Source organism: Drosophila rhopaloa, unplaced genomic scaffold (assembly GCF_018152115.1).
Source record: "Drosophila rhopaloa isolate 14029-0021.01 unplaced genomic scaffold, ASM1815211v1 contig_155, whole genome shotgun sequence".
Classification (NCBI taxonomy): domain Eukaryota; kingdom Metazoa; phylum Arthropoda; class Insecta; order Diptera; family Drosophilidae; genus Drosophila; species Drosophila rhopaloa.
This window is the reverse complement of record NW_025335034.1, coordinates 4,989,668-5,012,242: the sequence shown is the minus strand read 5'-3', so window position 1 is coordinate 5,012,242 and position 22,575 is coordinate 4,989,668. Positions and strand designations below refer to the sequence as shown.

Sequence of the window (22,575 nt, the reverse complement as noted above, 5' to 3'; positions counted from 1 at the left end):
AAATTTATTGTATTGTATTTATTCACTATTTAAGTCTCGTGGGTAAGTGGATGATTTTTTTTCTAAATATTGGTTAAGTATTCAGAGTGATTTTTTGGATTAAAAACTACATACTCGCTCTTGTCCTTGTGCTCCACCTTGGGTATATTGAAAGCGTTAAACTCGAGTCGTACACGCTCCAGATGCTGAGCATCCTGCATGCCATAGATGAAATATCTAGATAATGATGTACATATTAATATATACCCCCATTTAAAACAAAGTACTTAGGCAGTTGCACTCACCTACACACAGTTTTTGGTATATAGGGATAGGGATAGTTGGGTGAGAGCACAAAGCCAGTGGATTCCTTCTTCGATAAAATCTTTTGATCACATTCTGAGCCACGTATGTGAATGCCATCATTTTCACCTGATGTACGCATTTTCATTACAATTTTTCGTTGCATTTTTGTAGCGAATGGTTAGAGGAAATTTCGATAGAGCAGTCAGATCAAATCAGGTCGGATTGGAGTAGAGCAGAAGTCACCAGATAGCGTAGAAATAGTATTTCGTTTTTGTTTTCAATGTAGAGAGAAAGTGTTGAGAGGATAAAATTTATTTAGAGTCAATAGGCAGGTAAATTGAAATTTAAAGAGCACACAAAACGAACAAAGCCAGTGAATAGGTTGGTTCAAGCACATACAATTAGCTGATAAATGCTATTCGCTATGGCAACCATTTTGGGGCGCCCTAATAAGTAGGCCACAATTTTTGTGTACCCTTTAGAGCACCACAAAATGATTGCCGGGATAGGCAGAACTGAAACGACAAACATATTGTGTATAGTAAGGATGTTCGGCAATACTTACGTATAAAATCTAATTTAACAAAACTCTCGCTAAATTCATAAATTCCTTTAAAGCCACGATTTTGGGTATTTGCGGTGCGCGATAACGTATAAAAATGAACAAAAAGGCTCGACTCGCTCGAATACAAAACTAAGTTTCTTTGCTGCCCGCAATATGTACCGATTAATGCTGACGAATTATCTGGACCATCGTACACTTTCACATAGTCAAATGGGCAGCTGTTTTTCAGTAGTTGTTCATGTGGTGGTTGTTGTTGAAATTTTGTTGTAGACAAATTGCAGATTGGGATAGCAGATTGGATAGAGAAGAGTTGTTTTAGAGACATTCGATTGAGAGTAAATTTGGTTTAGATAGGTCACAGATTAAGAGTGTGGGCTGCCAACCAGAGCAAGCTTCGGCTATGTCCAAAACTTGCTTTGATCTTGACTTGTTACCGGCTGTGTGTTCGGGTGTTTATTTCTCAGTGTGTGTTTTTTGTGTTAATTGTGCAGCATTAGAGGTACTCACTGTGGTCCACCAAAAAATAGATCAAAATCACGAAACTCTAATCTAACCCTCTGATTCGATTCACCAAGAAATTGATATGTGCATGACATATCCTTCGGATAGGCACCTGGATAGGTTGGCGATATGAGCGCACCAGTTTTGTTGACGCTCATGCTGGGCGTTATCGTGTAGGAACATGGCGATCCCGCAATGGGTATGCCAATTTCATATTCCGCTTTTCGAGGAAATCACAAGAGAGAGTCAGTAGGTGTGGGCGGAAATGGTAATGCCAATGCTGTCGCTACTCACATGCATTTATAAACCTAAACGTGCCCTCGAACAGGTCCGTGGTCACGTTCTTGTTGCTAAAAAAAGAAATCGCAACTGCCCGGTACATGGAAATGCGACGACGCGGCGGAATGGTGCCGCAGTAGCGACCCCCGAATGGCGAATTGATCAGTTCCGCTGGCTCCGACGACTGCACCTCCGAGTAGATATCCATGTACTCATGAACACAACTGCAAAGGGGAAAAAAGGGGAAATAGTGCTGGTTAAATAGTGAACTTATGGTTTCAATGTTTAACTTATTACTTTCTATTCTCAAATTATATTCTTGATAATAAGTATTCAATTATTTAAATACCTAAAAGGTTAAATACAAATTAAATAAAAATATATAACTTCCTTAACTATTTACTATGTATTATTCCTTAAAGTATAAGTTCATTTATAAAGTTCAAAAAATTTGCTAATATTTACCTTGGTAATTCACCGACGGCCGAACCGCTGGAAAAAGGGAAGTAAACGAAGATAAAGAAAAATTAGTTCCTTGTCAGTTTAAACCAACGAGCTGGCTGCAACTCACTCTGGTGGACTTCCTCTTAAATTAAACGATTTAAAAACTACTTCGACACGCTGTCCAGGTCCTGCTAGGAAGGTGTAGAGGCATTGTCGCGAGTGATTGCGATGGTTGTGCAGCAGCGGGGCCGAGAAGCTGCCGTTCTGGGGACCGCCGATCCGCGACACGAATGTCTGATCACACTCTGCGGAAAAGGACGAAAGAGAGAGAGAGAGGGAGAGAACGGCACAAACGGCAGGGTTTGCACGCGGTTTTGCCATTAATGAGTTTTAAGGCTTTAGTTCGAGGATATTGGTTAGACATAGACACACACAGCAATACAGAACACATACACAGAACGTAGCATCGGAACAAGAGCTGTTAACAAGGCATCTCAATGTGTGGGTGTGTATTTCTTTGTGTGTACAGAGCAAAATATCATCATTTTTGGCTTGATTAACATAAAAACTCTAATTTATGAACTATCAGCTTGGAATCCCAGAATAACTCTTTAGCTTTGAAGTCTTAAAAATTTCGTATGGCTTTTACTATTTTAGAAAACCACTTTCTTATCTTGTAAAAACTAGTTTCCTTAAATTTTAAATGTTATTACTTTAACAGCGTACAAAGGCAAATACCCTAAATTGTATCACAACTAGAATATCAATATGATTATTGCCTATTAATATTTGATATATTTAAGCACCAAGCTGATATGATGTAGATTATTTTTATGGCCAAAAACTGATAAGTGCAATTTTGATAACGTTATGGAGCTCATGATTTCTTCTCTGCTCGGTGTTCAGTTTTCGTTTGATGTGTGTACAACTAGTAAGCGTTTTGAATTGGTCAACTAGGGCAACTGGAACTACGGGTGGACACTAAAACGTAACTGTTAACTACGGGCGCACTCGCAATCGCACACCCAAAAACAATCACACACTCGCGGCCCAAGGCGGACACACACACACACGCACACACGCGCAACGTAACATCGAGGGCGGGGAGGTGAGAGTGTGTGGGTGTGTGTGGGGGGAGACAGAGAGAAAGAGAGCGAGACAAAGAGTGAGATGGCGCCACCTACTTGGCGATTTCGTGGGTCGCGACGACACCTCCAAATAGGCCACCACCGGCTGCATCCAAGGCTCCCCATCGGCGCCGTTCGACTTTAAATGAGCACCGCCTGCACGGTGGGTGGTGGTGGTGAGTGGTGGGTGTTTTTGGAGTGTTAGGGGCGGAGGGGGTTGGTTTGAAAGGGGGGTAGACAAATACACAACGTTAATGATTTCGATTTGCATGGTTTCTCCTGCTCTAGTTCAGTCACAACTTGACACCCAACATGGAAATGCGCTTCTCGACTTATGACAAGCTGTCCGTCCGTCAGTCTATTTGTTTGTTTACTCACACGCTCCGCTATCTATCTATCAACTCGGCTTACGCTTGGCGTGGGCTCCACACGATAAGAGATTTCACTGATAATGCAGTTCGCCAAAGGAAATCCATGTACACGATATGCTGGCAGCCATGGCGTATACGCAACGTTCAGTAAGAGTGCCGCTCTGTGTGTGCCAAAGCCAGCGGAAATTATTAAGAGCTTTCTAAAACACACATATACACACGCCCACTTGGCTACATTGTTCAAGGTGATTTGAGCAGGAGCCACTTCCATTAATTTACAAAGCCCGGTAAGCCTTTTACTAGACTTTTCTATACAGAAGACTTTTCTGCAAAATTTTTAATTATCTAGATTATTACATTTAGGTATTGCCATACAAGCTTCCTTAAACAGTATTTTAGCTAATAAAATCGAACTTCTCTGACTTTAACTTAGTTAACATCAAATTTCTGCAATTCCATTACAATTGACAGCCATAAAGGCCTTACAGACAAGTTCAGTAAGTTAAATAAAAGTTAGGGGAAGAAATATACTAGAAACGGCTTTAAATTAAATGTATGCTCTATTTGGTAGAATATTTGTAAGCGCTGACTTGAATGCTTTAAACCAACTAATTGCCAATATTTATATTTTTTAAACATGAATTTTAAATACAAGAAATATGTCCGTTTGGAAATACCCCCTTATAAACCCATATTATGATTGATCCCAGTTGCTCACAACTGACAGCTTTAAATTACACATAAATGCTGCTGATTCGGTTAGACATTAACCGACGCCTTGTGGCCTTCGCTTGTAATTAAATACGTTTTGGAGCACATAATAAATGAGTCGGCCGAGATGTGTTTGATGTTCGAGGAAAAGGTCGGTTTGTGCCATGCTTTGTGTTGGCTTTTGTGGGCTGCCCAGCTGCAGCTGCGGTCTACAGCTGCCGAAACTGTAGTTTGGGTAGAAATCAGTTCCTGGAAACTACAACTGGGATAAACGCTGGCCTCGAATTTAAACGGTTGCCTATTGATTTTGTGATGTTAGCACCGAATTCCATGTCAACATTGTTTTGGCCAAAGCCCCAACTAAGCCGTTTACATAATTTCCACTTAATTATTCACGCAACCGAATAGAATCCCCTTAGGCAAGCGATCTGGGCGATTATCCCCCGCTTATCGCCTCTGTCTTCTGGGTATGGGTATTTTAAATTAATTTCCGAAAGCCCACACACACAGGAGCGACATTTTATCTGAAATGCAGTTTACTAAACAGCAAATAAATGGCGTAAGAGCAAAAAGTTTGCTCATTAAAATGAGAACGGATTTGTGTGGCAAACACCCAACTTACGCTCTCACACACAAAAATAGTTGCGTACATCGACACAAGTCTGACTACGTGATACAAAGGCATATAAAAACACCCTATAATAGAGTTTCTAGACCATGAGATACCCCTTTTTCAAGTGTACTGAAACCTTTTAATTATGGGTGGAAAAATAAGGGACAATTTTATGTCTCACAATATGGTATTTTATCGAAACTGAAGGTTCTGCAATTCTTAAAATTTTTTAATGAAGCAAGACCGACGGAATTGGACTCATAATATCACAACCAAAACTTGTATGACTTGAACCACTGTCTGCCATATAAACCGTACTAGCTTCTAATAAACTTTTAATTGTTGAATTTATTATACGTTATTTTGCAATATTTATTATTAATAGTCAATCTACAGTTTGTCTTAAAAAATCATTAAGCACGGAATGTGCGTTTATCGGGTTGTTCTTCCTTTTAGACCTCTTTTTACGAATGCAATATTCATACATATATACCCTTGTAAGCCAAGCTTACCGGGTATAAAAACTAGGGGCGTGGCCATGACGGTGGGCGTAACATTGTCAACCGCAGCGCAAAACGCTGGCAAACGGAAGCTGCACCACTCCGAGCACAACCCCTCCCCCTCCCCCTCCTCACCTGCACCCCGCCCCCTTAGAATTTTCCAACGCCCACTTTTCGCACCGCAATGACAATGCGCAGTAAAGTGTCAATAAATTTTATGCAGACGCCATTTGCATTGCCATAAATATTTTTGTTGTGTTCGGCAACGCTCTGCACTTTTGCTCTGGCATTTGTTTTCTTGCCATCAAGTCCCCCTTCGCCCCGCCGCCCCTATCATTATGTTAATTTACACCTTTTGTTGGCTGCGTCGCAGTTTCAATGCCATCAGCTCGAATAAAAGCCTGCACAATGCTGCAGCTTTTAATTGCATGCCGTAAAAACTAACTGAAGCAATGAAAAGCTGTTAAATGGCAGCAATTCCATTGGGCAAACAAGTTGTCTGCTAAATATATTTACCGTTTTGCGAACAGGTGTAATTGGGGGGGCGGGCAGATGGGCTTGCGACCACCTTGCCCTTGCGGTCTGGCGTTAATAGCGCCCCAAGGATGCGTGTCACTAAATGCTCCCGCACAGAAACTGAAACCGAGACGCATAATGCTGCCGATGACGAAAACGTTTCCCAGAAGGCACGTAAGACCACTAATAAGCCCACATTCACTCACACACACAAAATCAGCCAGGCGACAATCGAGTGTAAGGGAATTTCCTTGGGTTCTCGAGAATTTAATAATCCTGAACGAAATGATCGCACTGCTGAACAATTTCCGCACTGTGGGAAATGAGTACCCAAATTCAAGACTCAAATTCATGTACTATCTTAGAAAATCTAAAAAGCCATTACAAGAAATAATATGGAAACAAGATTTCCTTTCATTTCTTAACCTTTCTTGTTTTCAATTTCTCACTTTGACAACCCTCTTTTCCTCTGCATTCCAGTTGGTATATCTCCTGATTGTACTCTGCACATTTTCACTGGCTTAGTAAAACTAAAGCTCCATAGATTAACTTTTTGAGGAAGTCTAGTTAAAGTTTTTGAACTATTTGAAAACTAGTAACTTGAGTCGTACGTTCAAGTTGCTTTTCAAATCAAGACCTGCGTTAGTTGGTGATTCCAATGCGACACTTTTGTCGCCCATCTGCACATATAATCTTTAGTGGCTCTGTCTGTCTACGGCCTCCTTTCCCTTCCCCGTCACCTGATTCTGCCTACTGCTGTCGTCTGCCTGGGTTTCCTGCTCGAGTGTACACTTCTTGAAAATTTAATGGCTGCCACTGCTGTTGGCACTTTCACCGCCACCCACAGTGCCTTCAGCCACTCCCCCAACACCTTCCATTCCTCCAGAACCAACCGATCCACAGACCAATTCTCCGTGTCCATTCCCAGCCCCGGAATCCCCTCCGACACCTTCGTGGAGGAGCTCATGTTACAGACAATTTGCGTTAAATTTACAAGTAACACCGTTCGCCAAATACCAGGCCCAAAACCAGAAGAGACGGCACAGCGCCTTATGTTGTTTTATTGGTGCCTGGCATGCCGTTCTCATACAGCCACCGCCACGGATTGGTGTTGGACTCACTGAGAGAAAATACTGATGGAAAAAGCTTAGCAAATGACAGGCCGTTGTGTTTAATGTTTTATTAGGCTTCTGTGATTTGACAGTTTTTATTTTTGACAAGGTTTTTTCTCTATTTCCTCCTGTCATGCCAGCAACATCTTATTGTTTTACGTAAAGGCACTTTGCGTTGAGTAGTTTTAGGTTGCTGATGGTATTGATTTAATTTGTATTCTTTTAGCAATAGTGCTTATGCAATGTACAAGACAAAAAGTCAAACAAGCCTTCAACCTTCAAAATTTTATTAAATTTGTTCAGAAATTAAAATCTGGAAAATACTATTAACTAATTTGTAGGTTAATTAAAAGCTATTAAGATTTAAAAACCAAACTTCTATATTATAGGGGCCTTATATTTTCTAAGTGGATTGTATCTGTCCGCCTTGCTGACGGAACCACGTCCCCAGATGGGGCAATAGCAACAACGGTGGCAACAACACCGACAACAGCAACAGCAATTAAAGTGGATTTTCATGAAAATGAGTTTTCTTAATAGTTTATTCCAGGCCGAAAAATAAAATCATGACGATAAAACGCGTTGATTAAGACGAAGGCAGGTAAGAGACGAAGGCCATGACGATGATGAGATTCTATGACTAAGGATAGGCATCTCAGAAACAGCTGCCGCTTAAGTCTCGTTGCTGGTTTTGGTTATGGTTCTGGTTTCGGGTCTGGTTAGTTCACCTAGGTGGCTGGAATAATTATGCATATTATATTGCAGGCTCTTTAGTGCATATTTGTGTTGTCTATTAGGTAAATTGAGTCTAATTTATTGCCAATTAGCAGGGTGATTAAATTCAAGTGATTATCTAAGAGCTTATTAATGGCTTTGGCGAGTGGGTTATACCCATAATTAATATCACGCATTCGCCCCGGGGGCTACACAGCTAAGTAAGACACTCGTGGCCAAAGTTATTCCCAACTTTTGAACAACTTCATATTGCATTTGAAATCCCTTCTGGCCTTCACTCAAGCTTTGGCCTAAACTCTTTTGAATTTATTGATGCACTTTTTGGAGGCCCCTGAACTCGATAACTGCAATTGAGGCTCGCTTCAACTTTGAACTTTTGACTACGTTGAACCAAGAACTTTTATATCAATAAGTGGCAAATAATAAAATTGCCTGTGGCAGCTACTCACGCTTTTGATTAACTCTTGCGAACGTACCTGCAACGAAAAAGAGAGGAAAGAGTCAATATGAATTAAATGTTTTTCTGAAATCAAGGAGCTGCACAAAAATAAAGGTGCTGAAAATTAATTAATATCTGTGATATATTATTGTAATTATATATTAATACCCCATTTGCATTAAATTAAATTTACGATGCTTTAGCCATTATAAATTACTACCCAAGATATATTCTTAAAAACTCACAACTCATTATCAGTAATAAAAAACATTCCTGATTAATTGTTAAAAAAAAGGATCTCATTATTGAATTCTTTTTTTAATTTAATCTTTAGTGCTACAGGTTTTTAAATCTTTGGATTGTTTCCGGTAAAATTAACTAGAGCTTATAACCATTCACAGATTAATTTTCGCATTAAATAGATTGTAAGAGATTTATGTAGCAGTCCAAAAAAATTCTTTTAGTGTAAAGGTGCTGGATGCATCTCTTCTCTTTTCGGGGTTAATAAGGGGTGGCAATTAAATGACCCGAGAAGAAGGAGAAAATTGACATAATGGAAATGCAAGCGGCAGTCAAAGAGATTGAGGGGGCGGATAAGAACACCGACTTGCCACTCGAGCATCCTTGAGTGCCCTGCCTGCACAGGCGATTTTAAAGATACAATGCAATATCACCAGCAGCCAGTCCTGTGGCCATGGCACGGAAAAGAAACGAAAGGAAGAAGGGCGGCCAAAGGACTCAATTCAATAAGCGCCATATTATGCTGTCTAGTCGGGTTTCTGCTGAAGCACCTCGTGTTGCATGCCGCTAATCAATCATGGCGTGGCATCGGTTAGAGCAGCCAACCAACTAGTCTTCCACCAGCTGCCTTCAATGGGCAATTATTGATTGATGCCAAGTGCACATCGCTGGTGGGGGCTCGGGTTTGAGTTGCGCTGCCTCTGAAGTGGCCTGCACTGTGCCGTAACCCTGATCTAGTGGTCCTTTTCTGCAGCATCTGCTGTCAATGTTAAGATTTTAGACATTGAAATTATTCTTTTGCGGTGCCTCGAAGCTTAAAGTTTTAATTTGTTGTCTTCCTTTGGTGTGTGCAAAGTTTCGTTTCGGTTTGCCATTACGAATGCAGCACTTCATTGGCTTCTCTTTTCCTGTGTGGTCTTGAGGTTTTTGCGGCGTTGGTCCTTATTATTTTTGGAAAGAATTTTCCTTATTCTACCAGTAGGAGTTTACTGTTACTTAAAAGAAATACATACATTTTGGAGTATTTCTCATAATTGCCAGTCGATGTTGTTGGCCCCAAAAAGTATGCTATAGAAAATTATATTTCTCAGATTTTCCCCAAAACGTGTTCTGCATACTTAAGGCTACAGAAACCAAACAAATTTATTTAAATGAGTCAGGAAAATTAAGTGGAAATGCGTGTGCCAAAGGACAGGGAACGCGGAGTGTGTGTGTGGCAAATGAGCAAAATACGCGAGATGTAGATAAGTCGAAGCGGGGCAAATTTAAATGCCGCAACAGCAAACCTTAGACAAATAAAACTATAAATATAAACGGAGACGGGGAGCCGAGGGGAATGTATTTACATAAGTGTCCTGTGACTGGCGCACGTGTTTGATATTTCCTTTAGTTTTATGTCAGGCAATGGCAAACCCACCCACACATCCGCCCGCTGATAATTCAATAAACTAAACAAGATTCTGTGGGAGATTTATGGGTGTGCTGAACCCGACTTTCGGGAGTTGAAACTACCCCGGGGTGGTTTATAAATCTTCATTTCAGCACAAAGACACACACAGTAGCTCTGCCTTCTTAGTCGCTTATTAAAATGTCATTTTAGAGTGGGGGAACTGGGCGCGGCTGGTTCATAAATTGCCAACACTTATGCTCAATAAATGGCCATAAATCTGAGACCGACTCGCCGGCGGCATTAAAATGCGTAGCGACACGGCCGAGAGGAAGCACAGAAATGCCGAAAACATCAGAAACAGGAGCTACAAAAAGTATATGCCACAGATGAAAAATATGCCCATTGTGTGTGCGTGGGCAAATCTCTGTTTGTTGTCGAATTATTTTCCACGGTTGTAATTTGGTTTTAAAAACACCAACATTTGTTACATCCTAGCAACTGTTTTGTGTTCTTAATGTGCCCACATTAAATTGATTGCCTAGCCAGCTTGAGGGCTGGCTAAATTGATTAATTGACAGTTGACTCAGCGCCATTTTTCAGTCCACTTTGGCCATGACTTGTGCGAAAATCCTCCCCCAAAACTAGCCAGTCAATTGGTTTTGCTACATTTCACAAAACTGCATTAAATTTCGAGTCATTAGGCAGCAGTTTACTTTCTCCCTCCATTTTGTCCTTGGATCTGCCGCCTGCCTTCTCTAATTTTGCCAACATTAGCTGGACATCTTCTATCTGAGCTTTACACATCGCTGACTGCAATTCCTGGAGCTATCTGGCTGCCATTGTGGGGAGTTCATCATGCAAATATAAGCGAAAATAATAAGATAGTTTTTCTTTTCCGAAATAATCGAAAGAGACAAACTTTTTCCAAAGAAAAATCATACAAAAAATTTTCATAGAGTTGGTAAAAGATAATTCAAATTAAGCTCATAAGGTTTTCCTTTGTATTATAATCGTTATTATGCAATGTTAAAACACCATTTTCTGTGGATATTTTAAACTTATGGATATTATGTAGTTTTCCTACTTAAATATCTTGTCTTTTAATTGCATCGGCCTCTGTTGGCTGTGTTTTCTCCGTTTTTGTGTGTTTTAGTTTGGCTTTCGATTTCGACTTTCTAATTGAGCAATTTCCTTCGGATAATTGCTTTTGCGCACTGTCGGATTTGTACTTGGATTCAGATTCCGATTGGGATTCACTTCCGCGCCCACTGAAAACCGCCCACTAATGCCAGTCGACAATCTGCCCTGGAATTCGACAATTAATTTGTGTTAGCAGCAATTCATAAACAAACAAATTGAAATTGGAAAGAGCAGGCCATTTGCATAATGCTGACTAAGTGAGAAACCAGATGGGCACTCGAACATTTCGAGTGTTTCTAGCATCGGATGCAGCTCACACACACGCTACACACACGCCACACACACCTCAAGCACACACACGAAACTGTTGATATGCAAACGCAGTCATAAAACGTGACATTTGCCGTCAGCTTCAATTTGGCCAAGGCATTGAATGCCCATAAAGCGTGCGAGTGTGTGTGTGCTGGCTTACTCTGGCAAAAAGGTAGCAGAAATTCAAAATGAAACGTAATTTGCATACGGAGGAGGAGGCCGAAGGGGGCGTGTTCAAGCTGCTCGGGGCGGCTTTTTATGCACACTCAGACACACGAGAATCAAGTGGGTAAAGTCGGTGAAGCCAAAAGGTAAAGGTAGAACTTGCCCTAATCTGCATAATAATAAACCACACAAACGCAAAACATAAAAACACAAATAAATTGCCACCCCCAAGTTGGCCCATTTTGCCATATTTAATGCTGTGTAAATTGAATTTCCATCACTTTATGATTACTTGATGCGGACTGAGGTGGAAATATTCATCAAGTTGACTTTTTGTTCGTCACCCTGGATCCTTCCCCGATTTATATGCCAGCAGTTTCCTTCACCAAGCCCCTGGGAACGAGTCCTCCGTCACTCCAAACTATTAGATTTCCGACTCTGGATCTTGGACTGCAGCTGGCTCAAGTAACTGGGCATATCAATTTTAATCAAATTGACAGGAGCCTGCACCAATGAAACTTTATTGCCCTCCCTCGCAGGAGAAGGAGCTGTGTCTAGCTGGCTTTAAACATCAAGTGGTTCTTGTGTATTCAAATAAAATGCTTTGGGAAAGGAAAATCGTAAAAAGTCATTTTTCACTGCTTTAATATGTCTATGTTCGGCTTACCTTTCTCTCTGCTCTGACACTGGCCATTGTTGTTGATGTTTATATTCAATTAATATATTAATGTATTCACCGCGCATTGATCATTTGTTGAATATTGTGCTTGCTGAGTCTGGCATTTGCATTGATTAAAATTGAATTAAGTGGAAGTTATTTTTTATCGTTTACAGCGCACGTACGTTTTGCGTTGAATTGATTTAATTGGAGTAGTTGAGGGGGTTGGGGGTTATCATTAATTAAATTTAATGGTTTGTTAAAGTTTCATATTCCATTTATTTGAATTGAGTAAGTTACATAGTTGATAACAGCTTATTTTTGTTGTATACACAAGATTTGGCTACTTCTAGGTACACGTACACGTAAAACTTATATAAAAGTTTTTTGATATATAAAATGCATATCTCCGCTATATAATTCATATCTCCCATATATAAGTAGGTATATTTATACTCCAGTTCCTGCAGATTCCCATCTGGGATTCGCTTCCATTGCTGTGCAATTAACAAGTGCAATTGCTGGCATCATTCATTCCGATTTGATATGATCTTACGGTATAATAAACAATTGAGCTCTCCAGTTGCATTCCCTATTGTCCTGCTCATCCTTCTACTTCCGCATCCTGCGCTTACCGAGATTTCCGCTCATCAATTTTGACTTCGCTGGACTTTTAATGTAAACTTATTCCACTTGCGTGTGGGTATGCATGTATATACGTTGTATTCAACATCAATAAAACATCAATAAAAATCGGTTTGTTAACAACACTTTTATAAAAAAGAACGCAACGTTACGACGGTTGGGTTACACATATATATCCATATATAAGTACATAAGTCTGTCTACATATCTATATATTTTTGTATTCATAGATTGTGTGTCTATATATACATTTATATTAACAACACTTAACACACCGAAATGCTACATGAAGATGTGTGTCCTTAGGGTGCGGAATGTTCAAAAATTTAGTTGCTCCTTTTGTGTTGGGTTGATTTCTCGATTGATTTTTGCTTCACAAATTCAAAAAATTTCACATCACAGCCAATGGATACTGACGACGGGACGCATTTCCTCCGCTTCTACTGATCCTTCTGCACCTTCTGTTTCCTCCGCTAATTTTCTGTCGGGTGGAGATGATATTGGTGATTTTGCAAATGCTGATGAGGTGGCAACGATTTTTGCTGGCGGGCCCCAGCAAACTAACAATTGGGGGGCCTCTGTTATCCATCTGGGAAGTTGCCAGGTCCCAGCTGGAGCATGTCTCATTTGGGCTCCTCGATGGTCTGCCCGACGACTATGATGATCACAATGAAGACGGCCAGCAGGACGAGGATGCAGCAGATGGCCACGGCCACCATAGCGCTGTTACTCATGCGGGGACTTTTTCTCCCTTAGCGGCTCACTTTTGAAATGGAATCGGGTGGTATTTACCCGATATGCTCTATCTGGATGTTTGGGAGAGAAAGTGGATATTTGCATATTGCCAGGGTCTGCGATTGAGATTGCCTGGCTGTGCACAGTTGAGATTATCGGTCGATCCACTGGGTCGTCACTTGTCATAAGTCTCCCGCCCCCTTCCCCCCCCACGAATGGCACTGACAAATGCCATAACCACCACCTATCGCCCACCGCCCACAGAAACAAATTGCCTGCCATAAATTGCGAGGACTGCCTATCAGCCGCTCGACTGTGCATGAAATGCCCGACAGCCTGTGGACAGCCCAAAACTTGTCGCCTCCAGTGCGTATGTGTGATATGCCTCCCCACCCGGCCCATACGCACTTCATCAAGAGAGCCGCTCGACTGGGAATTCGCCCAAAAATCACAGCCCACGAGGGCGAGCCGAGCTGTCCAAGGGAGTCCTTTGTCTGCCACTGACACATGATTAATGCTGTCCGGCCGGAGAGTGGGTCCATGCACTTCCAGCCAGCTGAATGCAATTTCAAGTGTCTATTATCCAATCTAATAGCTGTTGAGCTGTGCTGCTCATCCACCGCCGTCCTGACGATAATTGCCAGTGCATTATGAGTCCTGACATGGCAGCTTGCCACACGACACGTATACTTAATTATCGCTGCTGTAAGCCCGAGCGAAGGGAGGCGAAAAATTCAATTACATCGAAACAAACCTTGACAAGCCATTCATTTGATTCATTGCAAAATGAAAATAAAACATAAAAATAAAATGGAAGTGATTGTGTAAAAGTTTCTTTACACTAGACGAAGCATAGAGTCTCTAATGAAGGGGAAATGGTTCATTTTAACATGATCTGCTTCGATTGTCCTAAATATATTTAAATGTCTATATTATTAAGCAACCATTGAAAAGGTTATCAGTTAAACTAATGTAATAGTATACTGATAGTTACATTAAGTATCATAATGTATTTAATCGTAATATTTTCAATGTCTAAATTGTTTTTGAAATTAATCGCGGCCAAACTAAATAAAAAAGATTTTTCTCCGGCTGAAAGTTTGGCACAAAATGTGTATTATATTTTACGGTCGTGAAGTGCCCAAGCACATCGAATTATCGAGCCTCGTTTAAAGAGTGTAAAAACATCAAATAAATGTTCACTTTTCGCTTTTCTCTTTTTGCGCCAGTGAAAATGGCTGTGGCCATTGAAACGTCGCTGACATTGCTGGTCGAAACAGGAACCAGACGGGCAACAATTTTGATAAGTTTTTGCAGTGCCAAATGGAAGGTAAACGGAATTGAATATAAAAACTAATGCAGACCCAGACCCAGTTCTCGTATAAATGGCTACAGCTGCTGTCAGTCGTTATCAATGGCAACACGAATTCAATTCACAGCGAACAGCCAACGGGACAAAAGGACAACAAATTCAAGGAGCTTAAGGATAGAGGTTGGTGCTTTAAGCTAGCACTCGGGGCCACGTGCTGGGGACAGCCTTTTAATTGAGCCGCTCACGCAAATAATTTGCCCTACTTGGGATCAAAAGCAGGTCTTGTCAATGTTTGTGGCAGTTTCCATTTTTCCGTTTGATTTTACCGCACTTAGTGGCTTCCCCGCTGCGCGAATTTTGGTTAAAAGGCTTGGCTATTTAAATATTTATTTTTATTTATTTGGGCCCATTTGTCTGGACTCCGAGTACGTTCAAAAAAATATCCAAGTATGTCTGGAACAAACTGGCTTTTAGGCCTTTATTACGCCTTGTTTTCGTGACTCAATTGTTTTTTGTTGCTGTCCCTTTGAATTGGTCAATTAATATTAATGAAATACTCGTCTTCCGCTTGCCCCGCAAAACCCATTTTACCTGGGCTTGGGCCGTGCATAAATTATGCTTTCCTGTCTGTCTTTTTTACATACCCCTATATATAATATACATAATTTTCAAAAAAAAAAACATTTGACAAAAACTTAAAATGCCCCTCAACATTGCAGGCTGGCGAATTATGTTGTAATAAGTCAATTTATCAGTTTATTTTTAGCTTACACATGTAAGCCGCAGGCGCATCAATCAAATTATGTTTGCCGAGCGGCAGGCGTAAAATTAAATGAAATGCAGCCACCGCCCGGCCAACGAGTCGTATACGCAACGTGGCCGAGTACTTGACTCAATTGTGTGCGCTTGTGTTTTATGGCTGACGATAAAAGGACGAAATGATATTTTATATTTGTTTATTCCTGAATACTCGAGGGCCGGGGAGTCTCTTGAAAAGATTTACAACACATTGCACTGACACATATTGTTGGTCCGTCCGGCTTCTTTGTCTATGAGTCTTAATTAAATTAGCGCCAGAAGGCGACGAGCCACAAACACAGATAAACGGAGGCCAAGATGACAGGATACCAGCCCCTCATATCAGCCAACAAAACAAAGGAAATGCCGAGGAAAGGCGCTTGTCACTGCCACGCTGTGTGTGTTGTGAAATAAAATAAATTTTTGCAATTTCGTAAGTTTTATGCGCACATTTGCAAAATTTGTTTATGCTGAAGAAAGACAGCCCTTTCGAGCGGAGGGTGAGAGGTCATAGAACAAATGGGCCATGACGTGGCCACACAGGGGTCGGGGGGGAGGTTGCTGACGGGGGAGAAGAAAGGGGTGGAACGGCCCCCTGAAGTGCGTAGGCATCGCCCATCGTCGACTGCCAGTGACGTTGGCAACATTTCTGCGTGCTCTCGTGTGCGCTGGCACATAAATTCAATTTGTTTCGCCAGCGAATCGTTGTAGGGTTAACTTGACTACCCAGCCCAGTCGGCGCAAAGAAAAAAAATTATGAAAAATTGCACGGGTCGAGGAGGAAAACGTTTATGAAATTGCATGCGGAATTAAAGCCGCCAGGCGAATGCCAGGCAAATCCTTTGTCAAGTTCAACTGCACGGCGCGACCTTGGAGGATGCGACTCAAGGAGTCCTCTCCGCCGAGTGCCGTGCGATTGCGATTGTATTTGTGTTGTGTTTGAGTTTGTGGGCCTGCACGAGTGTGTGTCGGGACAATAGCCGCATAAATGCTCGAACAGTGCTTTAAGGCTGTCGCCGTGTTGTTGTGCTGTCTTGCGATGTCAAAAGTCAAAAGTGCATTAAAATAATTGCACTTGTTTTGGCGACACTTGGCCACTGCCAGTGCACGGTTCTGATTTAAAAGCGGGCACCAATAGACAGTCAGGTTAAGCTCCCCCATATCTTGATACAGATATATATATAACCAATATGACAATAATAGGTATTGACACACATAAACTGTAATCGTTATGTTAAATCAACGCAGAAGTTCGAAAAAATTAAATTAATTGCTGTTCTGCTCTGCAGTTTAAATATATATTGTAATTAAAATTATTATCTATTATCATCTTCCCCTTTTTTTATGGGTAATTATCGTATTCAATGATTTATTTATTTAAAAGTGATTTTAATATTGAGTGTCATAAAAACAGATCGAGCTTTAAAAGCAGTAGTTGAGTATGATTGAAATCAGAACTGATTTTGATATATATGTAGTGTAGCTCAAAAGATACGATTTGTACGGCATAGTATAATAATTCTTAACCGATAAGAGAGTTTAGCAAAATAATGCACAAATTCAGATTTAAGTAAATATGTGAGCTATTTTAATATGTTAACTGTGGTATTGTTTCAAATATTCCATTAAAAATTTATAAGATTGACTGTATTTTAATGAGTAATATGTTCATAGGGTTTCTCCTCGTGTACCAAGCTCACGTTTCCGCCTTCAACTGCACTTAAACTTGATTTCTGTGTGTCCTTTGTCTTATTTCTTTGGACAAGCGTCTGGGCCTCATTGTATCCCACATGAATGGGGGATTTATACTCGCATGCAGGCATGTGTGTGCCAGTGGGAGAGTGGTAGAGTGGGTGTAACCTCGACACAGTAGCTGGTGGATGGCCTTCTTATGACCCGCTTCCTGACCCAGCTTGTTGCATGTTTCACGTTGGCTTTTATGGGGGAGATTTTTAAAGCTTACACAAAGATGCTCGACTCTCGTTTGTCTCGTTTTATATATATTCACGTATCACAAAAGAGATATTTTAATATGCCAAGGAACGTGCGACAAAGATTAATGAAATTCCCGCCTTAAAGCCTCATCTTTCTGGATAAGTGAATTCATTTTCCTTGTATGCGCATTTGTAGGCAGCACATCAGATTCAAACGAAATAATTCGCATTTACCAGCCTGAAATTAAGATTCCCGGAAATATTGAAAATTCAAATTGGGTAATCAGCCATAAGGCCATCGAGTTCTGTTTGCCAACGCCATTAGAAATGAGGAATTCGCGAACGGCGCTGACTCGGGCTATTTGAATTGGCTTCCTGTCGGGGTTTATTTTGTTCAGGCAGCCTCTGTTTATTTATAATTCGATTGGAAATGTGTTTGGCCAAAGAAGTTCATTTGTATGGCGCCACCTCATCGCATTTTATGACCATTTGCGGTTTGTTTATCTTTCTCTGTTTAGCTTAATTACCGTGGTATTTCATTCATATTTAATGTGTCGGAAAGTTCTGCCCACCCACACAGAAACTCAATCGAATCGGTCTTTGAGTGCTCGGTTAATGATTTTTATTGAAATCGGCATAGTTTTCGCTTGGTTTCCCCACGGCCCCATAAATTCATAATGCAAGGGGAAACTTTAGCTGGCTATTTGCTTTGTCCAGATTGATTAGAAGATTGATGGACTGGCTGCAACTAAGTGAGAATGACTTCAACTTTGTGAACTGCCCGTAATTGATTGGCTCAGCCAGTTTCTATTAGCTTTTGAGGGGCATGAAAAGGTCTGCGAATATTGTTTCATCGCATGCTGCATAAATTATGGCCCGCTATTGTCAGTTAATAAAGTCTTAAGGCCTCTAAACCTTGTGCAAATTAAATTTCAGAGGTGGGACATCAAAAGGCGGTCCCTTTTTAATCAGCAAACTCATTAGCATCATCCGCTAACTAAATACAAATTAAAGAAACAGCATCCACAGCTGGCAATGCCCGTCCTTTACCCTTCTTCCTCGCTTTTCCAACTGTTCCTGCTGGTTGCTAAAAAGTTTTCACTTGGCAGCCGTCAAGTTGATGTAATGAAAAAGTTGCAGCATTTTTCTAACAATATTTCCCAGCTCATATCACATGACGTGGACACGCTGGCTACTGGCAAAAGCTGCTGCAGAAAGCCTTCAAAACAACAAGCACTCGGCACAGGGCGCTAATTAGTTTCGGGTCGGGGTTTGAATAAAAAATATTTCGAAAAAACGTGGCTCATACGCAACGTTGACCCGCATTCATGGGGTATTAATATAATTTTTGTTGGAAAATAGCTAAAACGGAAACAGAACAAATGGGAGTGCAAAGAAATACTTTTTGAATGCTAACACAAACAAAAAATAAATAAACACCTTCAATGGAAACCGACCACGCCCTCCGACCACCGCCCACAGCTGTTCCACGTAGTTTTCCTCGCGACCAGCCGGCGGGAAAATCGCTGGCAAAAGCGAAAGCCGAACAAAGGAGCAAAAAAGCAAAGGGAAACCATGTGAGCAACGGTTTAGCAGCCTGGAAGCGAATCCAGTGCAGCTCATTATAAAATAGCCAAAGTAAAAACCCTATTTTCGATTCGGAGGTGGGTCACAGTTGGGGACTCCGTACCCGAAATTCACTTTGAGACCCCAACAGAAATTTTAACGATGCATATAAAAACCCGGCGACGGCAAATGAATAAATAATTTATGCGTGAGGGTCCTAAACACTCGAGTGGCTTCCAACATTATTTGCAAAGTTACTCGGATCTCTTTTTTTTACACATTTTCCACACGTAGCAAATTTTATCTCTCTATTACCTGGCGGCAGTGGCTTGATTTAGTGGCAATGTCTCAGCTGGAAAAAAGGGTTGAGTTTTCCAAGCCCTTTCGCAGACTTTTCCCAGGCGTTGCCCGTTGGGTTATGTTTGCTTATCACCTGGTTGGCTACCCAAACAGAGGGAAAAACGATTGCGGCCCTCTGTTTGCACATTTGGCACGTTTCAATCTCTCAGCGATTGCCGAACTGCATGCAAATTGCAGGCTTAACCCCCTTTTTTGTGGATCGGGGACTTGAACTCCTTGGGAATGGAAAAGAGTCGTGGCCATTACGCGCTTTCGCTTATCAGTATAAGCCATCTTCTCAATCGGAATAATAAACACAAAGCGATTTGTCCCAACTTAAAAATCAATCAATTTATAACAACTGTATTCACTGTAATTATTACATAATTTTTACAAATTGGTAATGCGGGCTGTAATTATTGAAGCACGGTTATAACAAAACGTGAACAGAATTTAAAAATGAACAGGTTCATTATTATTTTGTTTACAGCACTATTACTACCGGATGCTAGGTTTGAATAACTATTCTGTATTATTTATTTATTTAAGATGCTGTGATTTAACCTCGATTATAATAAAACGTGAACAGAATTTACAAACGTAAATCAAAAATTATCTACTGCATTTTTCGTATATTTTAAGGCAAATATAATTTTTATACTTGAAGTAAAAACACTATAATAATGTGTTATTGGTAAATGTCGTTTTTGAGTATGTTCAATAAGTACAGCAATTTGAAAAATATCAAATTAAAAGAAGAGAATGATAGGTTTAGCCCTGTCCTAAATCAAACTTGTCAGTTGTCAGTGGCACTCGTGGGTCGAACGGAAATTGGAAAGTTCGCCAGACATTGACTCCAATTAAGCAGCTGGCGAACAGGTGAGCACCAGCCCAAGTTGTCATAACTGCCGTGGACACATTCCTATCGCCATCTCCCATTTTCTTCTACCTTTTCCGCATTTATCCTGTGTGTGGGATTTTATTGCTGCATTGCAAACAATACGAGGGCCATGTTGTAAATCCCTCAACAATTGCCTGCCTCCAATTCGTTTTGTAACCTTTCGTTCCCCAGATTGCTCTCCTGTGTAAGGACGTTCCAAGGAAAGCACTCAGGGTTACCGATTAGGAATATATGGCTATTGTGCATGTGAACTAATAACGCATTTGTGTGGGAGCCTCTGAATGGGGAGTTCGCTCGTACGTAAATTAATCTAACGTACATTCACTCAATGCAAATAATACCCTTTTCCATGAAATGAGAATTTTTCGATTAAATACACGGCTGTTGTCCGATTTCAAGAATCTGAGTGTCGATATTGTTGACATTTACTAGGACTCAACAAAATGAATTTCAAAAATTGATGAAGAAATTAAATGACACACAATTTCAAATGTAATTCGAACATTGCCAAAAACAATAGCTTTAATTCAGTTATTTTTACTTTACCATCCCTACTTTTAAATAAATCTTTAAACATGTAAAATTTAAAGCAGATTAAGGCTTAAAGATCAATAGGAATCAGTAAAGTTCATATTTTCCGCTATTCCGCAAGTTATAATGGATAACACAAAAAGGAAAGAAGAGCACATGATATAAAAGTTAAGTTGTTTTTTACTTTGCCAAAATATTCACTTTTAAGCAACACATTTTAGGATAATGCCACAAATATAATAATTCCACCAGACGATTTTTCAGGCGATCTGCCAAACCCAAGCCATCTTGCCCCAATTGATCACCACGAATATCCCACCCCACTGTCTTATAAAGCCCAAATATCTCAATTGTGCACCACAGCCAAGGCAATTTCAAAAGAATATGTAAATCAAGTTCCATTTGAATATTTACGTCTCGCCGCCGAGGGGCCTTCTCAATTGATTTGTAATTCACTTTTGTGTTGTACAATTCTTTGTTAAGCTCTCCGTTTGGCAGGCAGCAACTTATCGCCGGGATTGGATTCGCTTTTGACACCGAAACGTAATGGTTGAGTTAAGCAAACATAAATATGCAAACTAAAGGACCCGGAGCGTCCGAAGCGATAAGACGGAAACACAAGACCGTCGTAACCAGAGGTCCTAGAGCGGGAAAAGTGCGCGCGTTGCTGGGAAAACTGTTTGTGGGGCCAGTCGCACGATGCGATTAATGACGCGAAGGCTGCTGTTGAAAAGCTGATTCTGGAGCTGGTTGAGTTGGCTGAAAAGCGAGCTGTGTGTTTGCCGCACGGCCGACAGAAATCGACTGAACGCATTCGGCTGCTGCCACGGCATTTAAGGCAGAGAGCGAGAAAGGCGGAAAAACGGAAAGGCGGAAAGTCGGGAAAGCGATAGAAAGAGAGAGAGAAAGAGAGAGAGCGCGAACACCCTGCGATGACATCAAGCGAAAGCTTTTCCATTTGAATCTCAAGGCGGTTAGCCCTCCGTCAATACTACACAACTAAAATAAATCAAATTGAATTTATGATTTCGTTTTTGTGCACTTCTTTTCTCCCGGATTCCACATTCCTTGCTGATGCCTTCTGAAGTGCCTCCTTGGAGTTGTTTGCCCCAGGATTTAATTTCGCTTCAGCTCAATGAGCCGTCGATTCTGTTTGTTCGAGTGGCCGCCGAGCGCTTTAATCGCCCGCCCAAAGCCGCCACTTGAGACAACTGGCAGGTGGCAGATGGCAGATGGCAGTTGGCAGATTCCAGGTGGCGGCCATCAGGGGTTCCAAAGCTGACAGGTGAGAATCTTGTTTGACTTCGGCTTCCGCTCATTATGCTCCGCCCGTTGGCCTCTTTGTGAGGATAATTGCCGCCTGGCCTCGGCTCCAATTTAAATTGCCAGCAAACTCGGCGCGCCTAATTTTCGATTTCATTTAATTTGGCGAAAATCTCATTAGACCCAGACGCTGCGACGAAGACGTCGCCCAAGATAAATGGGAGTGTGTTTTTCTCGGGTGCGGGGCATCGTCGAATCGCAGATACTTTGACCTGTGCCCGGGGCACTGGCGTCTTTGGCTTTCCCTGCTCCCGTTAGTATCGGTGGTCCGGCATGCCAAGTCAGCGATTTATTTGGGCCAAACAAAGGCTGGATAACCCATCAAACATTCGCTGGCCAACTGATAAACGGCGGCGGCCCTCCGCTTGTTGGTAAATTGATAACATGG

General features: G+C 41.2%; 2 protein-coding genes across 14 annotated transcripts in view; both read right to left on the bottom strand.

Annotated features, from left to right (window-relative positions):
• The window catches only part of LOC108048751 (cubilin), a 50,320-nt gene that overhangs the window by 6,376 nt on the left and 21,369 nt on the right, over positions 1 to 22,575 (bottom strand). For 9 of the 12 annotated variants that reach the window (XR_001769505.2, XR_001769503.2, XR_001769504.2 and 6 more), the window contains 8 exons: positions 8,209 to 8,235; positions 2,202 to 2,379; positions 2,096 to 2,122; positions 1,646 to 1,854; positions 1,358 to 1,571; positions 851 to 1,068; positions 285 to 411; positions 115 to 216 (listed from right to left, as the gene is read on the bottom strand). Coding sequence is in view for 8 of the 12 variants with exons in the window: in XM_017129592.2 (XP_016985081.1) it covers positions 115 to 216; positions 285 to 411; positions 851 to 1,068; positions 1,358 to 1,571; positions 1,646 to 1,854; positions 2,096 to 2,122; positions 2,202 to 2,379; positions 8,209 to 8,235 (1,102 nt within the window). In the remaining 4 variants the exon portion in view is untranslated. Of the gene's footprint in view, positions 1 to 114; positions 217 to 284; positions 412 to 850; positions 1,069 to 1,357; positions 1,572 to 1,645; positions 1,855 to 2,095; positions 2,123 to 2,201; positions 2,380 to 3,258; positions 3,358 to 8,208; positions 8,236 to 22,575 lie in introns of all 12 variants that reach the window. The other 3 variants (XM_017129595.2, XM_017129596.2, XM_017129599.2) reach the window with 2 other exon arrangements.
• On the bottom strand, positions 12,857 to 21,653 carry LOC108048753. Of its 2 annotated transcripts, none has more exons than XM_017129603.2 (2): positions 21,279 to 21,653; positions 12,857 to 13,554 (listed from the first exon to the last, which is right to left on the bottom strand). In XM_017129603.2, exon 2 carries the CDS (start codon positions 13,480 to 13,482, stop codon positions 13,372 to 13,374), a length of 111 nt encoding a protein of 36 aa, XP_016985092.1. In that variant the 5' UTR covers positions 13,483 to 13,554; positions 21,279 to 21,653; the 3' UTR covers positions 12,857 to 13,371. The 2 variants fall into 2 exon arrangements, with proteins under 2 accessions (XP_016985092.1, XP_016985094.1); XM_017129605.2 differs by having other exon boundaries at positions 21,321 to 21,653.

Bases quoted from the DNA above. Each gene is read 5' to 3' on its own strand.
- LOC108048753 (XM_017129603.2), bottom strand. From the start codon at position 13,482: ATGAGTAACAGCGCTATGGTGGCCGTGGCCATCTGCTGCATCCTCGTC.